This window comes from Pavona decussata, unplaced genomic scaffold (assembly GCF_977016875.1).
Source record: "Pavona decussata unplaced genomic scaffold, jaPavDecu1.1 SCAFFOLD_34, whole genome shotgun sequence".
NCBI lineage: Eukaryota > Metazoa > Cnidaria > Anthozoa > Scleractinia > Agariciidae > Pavona > Pavona decussata.
The window spans coordinates 1,195,001-1,200,179 of record NW_028145457.1 but is presented as its reverse complement, the minus strand read 5'-3'; the positions used below and the strand labels follow the sequence as shown (position 1 = coordinate 1,200,179).

The window sequence follows — 5,179 nt, the reverse complement described above, 5'->3', positions numbered from 1 at the left end:
GAGATAAAATGACTGCGAATACAGGACCGAAAAACTTTGAAAGGATCACATAATTTTCTAACAATCTCACGTTAAATAAAATGTTTTTGACAATATTCCTGTAAATTGCCTTTACAAGTGACGCTGGTCAAAATGCTATTTGTGGCTTTTCGTTGACGTTTTGGGGATGGAAACTGATCAGGAAAAGGATTAAAGGCTTTCCCTTGTGCATATTCTTTGTTTGCTAAAAGTATCTTTCTTGAAACAAATCGTTATCTTGCTCTATCGTCAGACGATGAGCTCATTTCGCGGCCGTATTAGATTTACCTTAATCCACATACAGTTTTTCTGTTACTGCTTTTTTGGTTAATCCGTTATTTAAAATAACGTTAGTTCCTTGTTATTTTCTCTCTCAGTTTTATAATTTTTTTGAACACTTGGCTCCTTTTCCCGCTTGCTCGATAGTTAATCAACGGTTACCGCCGTTGATTAAATAAATTGTTCACTTCTGATCTTTACAAAATATACTCCTCCATGAAATCAACTCGAAGAAAACGAACATATCCAACTACAACTAAATAAATATTCAATAAATGAGCTCTTTTCACTGGCGGTGGATTCCGATTCTTTGAAAATTTTTTCCAAGCTATAGTCGTAAATTTATCTTAGTTTATTTAACAAATAAGGTTAGAAACAATTTCGCTCTTTGTAATACAAGGGGGCATTCAACAAGAATATTTGAGCAATATACTTAAAATGTTTTCTCCTGTGTTTCCAGAAGGTTTGGTGGCCTTCAAGAGGCATATTTGCGTAAGCTTATGTAGTATGATCTGTTCAATGCTTTAGCTGAAAATTTAAGTTTTAGAAACTGGGATCTCATTCTCCGAATGTATGAAATGTTTTCGTCGCATTTTAATCGAGAGATTCGCCCCTCCGAAAACCGAAGGATCTAGTGTGCCAGTGTTACGACATTTTGAGACGTGATTTTGCCGAAGGAAACTTCATACTGTCTTATGACTAAATGCACAAACCTCTGAGGCGATAAGGCCATCCAAAGAGATATTCACCAAAATGAACCGTTGGGGGCCCTTGGTTTAATAAAAAGAAATCATTCTATTGCAGGGTTTTCCTCATTGTCGTGCAAACCCCGTTGTTTAAAGGTTTAAAAATTCACAAAAAAATAATAATAATAATCCCAGGTTTGTTTACTACCGCTATACTTTTAAGTTTTAAATAACACAGTGTTAAACCGCGTCCTTACATGAGTCTTACATCATAAAAAATAAGATAAATTAGCTCTTGGTGTTAAACACCCATTAAAAACCGCAATAAAGAAAACAGTTTGACAAACCGAGCAGACGTATTAGCTAATTGGCTATTGTTAATTAACGATCTGCGTCAGTAAATTCAGTAGCGCCTTTTTTTCTTGCGCCGGCGACGAATCACAAAACACATGGTAATTTCCTTTTAAACATAAATAGAGCAACAGTGGCTTCCTCATGACAAACTGGGTGAGTTTGTGAAAGAAACAACAGAACTTTAGAAAATCAGCAGATATGAACACAACGGTGAATGGATCCGGCTGCTCCATTACGTTTAATCCTACAGCAGCAAAAATTGGAGAAACATTTGCTTACTGCCTGATATTCGTCGTTTCGCTGCTTGGGAATTCCTTTATAGCAATTATTGTTTACAAAACGCACACCTTGAGAAAACCGATCAACTTCTTCATCGTGAACATGGCCATGTCCGACCTGCTGAATCCAATATTTCATTTTTCGTGGAGGCTAACAAGTCTTCACGCAGGCTCCTGGCTTATCAGTGGTTCTTTAGGCCAGGCCCTGTGTAAACTGGTTCCCTTCTTACCAGATGTCTCGTTTGTTGTGTCTATCCAGAGCCTGCTTCTCATAGCAGTGGATCGATTTGGAGCTGTGGTATTTCCTCTCCGTTCTCCACTCATCAGTTCAAAGCTGTGCCTCTTCTTCATTCTCGCCACGTGGATCATCGCGATGGCAGTACATTCGCCATTTTTAGTCGCCTACAAACTTGCCGCGTACCCAGGAAAACTGCTTTGTTTTATGCGGTGGAATGAAGCCTTTGGAGAATCCTTTTCTTTAAAAAATTACCTCCTTGCATTATGTGTGGTATTTCTTTACATCCCCATCGTCATGTTGACCATACTTTACTCTATCATCGTTATCAAGCTCAAGTTACAGAGGCGGCCTGGCGAACAATCAACCAACGCTGAGCAACAACGAGCGAAAAGGAACAAAAACGTGTTAAAGATGGCCATCGCTATCCTGTCGGGGTTTGTACTGTGCTGGGTACCCCTTAGTATTGCCTTCTTACTCTCTAACTTTGCACGGGACAGTTTGCCTTGTGGCTTCTTTATATACTGGAATATTTCCTGGTTTATGGCTGTCTCAAATTGTGCCATCAATCCTTGCATCTGTTTCGTTTTCAGTTCCAACTATCGCATTGCACTAAAGAGACTCCTCAGGTGTTTTAGCTGCGCAGAGCAGAACGAGTAATTTTTAAGTCTTCCGCCATAACTGAGCAAGCGGTTCGTGGAACTCTCAGTCGAAAAAACGAACTTATGGCGGGTTTACTTTACTATTTAGGAACGAATCAAGAGTTAGTGAAAGATGCTGAATTTTACATAAATGAAAACCACATAAATTTAGTAAAATGAAGTTTTCCAAGAAAGGATTGTTTTTCTACAAAACTATTCTGATCATAGTTAAAAGTGATTATCACGCTCGCCGGAAAATAATCATTGTAAATATGCCTGTTCAGATGCCGTGTAATACAAATTATTTCTCTGATATTCGTTTGACAAACTTTGCTGAACAGTTCAACAACAATTCTTTAAACCTCGGACTGTAAATAAACAAATAAGAAAGATTTATGGGATTTTAAACCGTTCCCTGTTTGGAATTTACTTGTATAGCAGCTTTGCTGTTAATTTGGAAACACTAATTATATCATCGTTAGCTGTGTCATAGAAACAAAATAAAATCAATAAAATGTTATAACGTAGTTCTGTATTTAGCTGCATTCTTTTGTCTTCCGGTCAAACCTTACCGAACTGAAAAAATAGCAAGTTAAATTCCACCCGCTGAACATCTTCAGCCCCGCAATTTTCCTTTCATCAGCGCTTCCTATGCCATTGCGAAAAATAACAAGTGTAAACAAACCGGATTGTTTTACCGCGGAAGCAAGAATCTTGTAGTCACCAAAGTCTTGAACTATAGGATAATATTTTTCTTTCATCCTGTAAGTTGTTATTTTAAGCCAAAACTGCCTTGGTCGCATTTAACAATTCGTTTTCTCAACAGATTTGTCGAATCGAACAAGCCCTCGATTTATAAGGCATCCTTTTATCAGGTTTATTGTCAAACACTTTTATCATGAATCTCTGGCTCGGCAGATTGGACAAGCATTCCCCTAGCCTGCGTAGCAAGCGTTTCCGTGCTGTTTCCGAGCAAGGACCGCGCGAAAAATGGCGCGAGTAAGCGGGGAGGGGGTGGGGAAGAAAGGAAGGAAACGCTTGCAGACAAACCCCGGGATTTTGAAAACCGCCCACACCGCTTGTCATGCCTGAGTGCGCGTACCGACATTTGATCCTGTCAACAGCTGTCATAAATACACCAATAAAATGCTTGGTTTTCCGAGCGGAAGTATATGGTCGTCCAAATGTTTCAATATTCGCTAAGTTGTATTCGCTATCGCTAAATTTCATTCGCTGTTGCTAAAACTCATTCGCTATCGTTAAATTACATTCGCTGTCGCTAAATTGTTCATTCGCTATCGCTAAATTTCATTCGCTGTTGCTAAAACTCATTCGCTATCGCTAAATTACATTCGCTGTTGCTAAAACTCATTCGCTATCGCTAAATTTCATTCGCTGTTGCTAAAACTCATTCGCTATCGCTAAATTTCATTCGCTGTTGCTAAAACTCATTCGCTATCGCTAAAATCCATTTGCTGTCGCTGAGCGTTTCCATTTCATGCGCTAAAAATTAACTCAGGGTGTCCCCACACGGGAAGGTTTGTGGAAAGCCGCTAACCGCAGATTTGCGTTCAAAAGCCTGTAAGATCTCACGATGGCCGACGAAAAGGTATGGAAATGCTCTTCTTCGTTTTAATTTCAGATTTAGTTCGCCTCAAAGCCGTTCCTCAGTGAAAAGCTGAAGCTAGTATACGAAAAGGCTTTCTGTGGGGCTTTGTTTTTAACCGTTCACATGAACTTAAAGTTTGGTTGTGGAGGGGGACAGGGGGGCGGGAGCCCGGGAGAATAGGGGGCGGGAGGGGTACGGGAGACGGGAGAGGAAAGGGCGGGAGTCGGGAGCTCTAAGAGGACGGAAAGCGGGAGAGCAATACAAAACGGTGAATTTCTTTACTTATTGATGCGTTAGAATACTATATCAAAAACAGAACTCAACAATGTTGTACAATGTTATTTGTCTTACATTTGGCGTCGTCCGAGGCTTTACACAATATTTTATATCCGAGGGCACACGAAAATTCGTGCTCAGGCGATAAACAGGGTTACTTCCGGTGAAATTCTACGTCATAGCTTATGAAATGTCAAGCGTGGCATGTGTACACATGTGCATGTGAGTGCCGCGCAAGTTTTTAGAAGTCTCAAAAGAGGTGAGCAAGGCGAGCAAGTACGCGTCTTGTAAATTTAGTATCAGAGATTCAATGCCGTGTCCATTTTAGTAGTTCTTAGTATTTTTCAGTGCGGTAGTGAGAAATCTGGGGCATGGACGACCTCTCCCAATGACCGTCAATCGGACCGTACTAAAGATTTTGCTGCATGGTATATGGGAATTTACGAACGGAATGCTCTTTCAATGAGCACGTGGAGAGTGCGGAGTGGTTCGTTTCACGACACCGTTTTTCTTTTTGGACAAGACAAAATTGATTCCTATTACAATAGGCAGCCAAACAGCATGGGAAGCAATCAGGAACGACTTTATAGAAAAGAGGAGTAGGATTAGGAATAGGAGGAGATCAGTGCAGCCTCCTCGGCACATTGATGAAGACTTCTTTTTGATGAACAGTTTGTCCGGCCTAATTTCGGACGCTTTTTGCATTTAATGCAGTAATTCTTTCCTCAGAGCAGTAGCAACGAGCTTAGAATTCACCACCAGTAACCCAGAGATTTAAACCTTGGATTGAAAGTAGGTCCTAA

The 5,179-nt window shown here is 40.2% G+C and overlaps 1 protein-coding gene across 1 annotated transcript in view; it reads left to right on the top strand.

The window, feature by feature from the left end:
• Positions 1–1,280: 1,280 nt before the first annotated feature.
• LOC146484375 (RYamide receptor-like) overlaps positions 1,281–5,179 on the top strand; it is a 13,011-nt gene continuing 9,112 nt past the window's right edge. Inside the window, exon 1 of the mRNA XM_085104824.1 lies at positions 1,281–2,672. Within this exon, the coding sequence (XP_084960950.1) occupies positions 1,536–2,510 (975 nt within the window). The 5' untranslated portion in view covers positions 1,281–1,535 and the 3' untranslated portion in view covers positions 2,511–2,672. The remainder of the gene's footprint in view (positions 2,673–5,179) is intronic.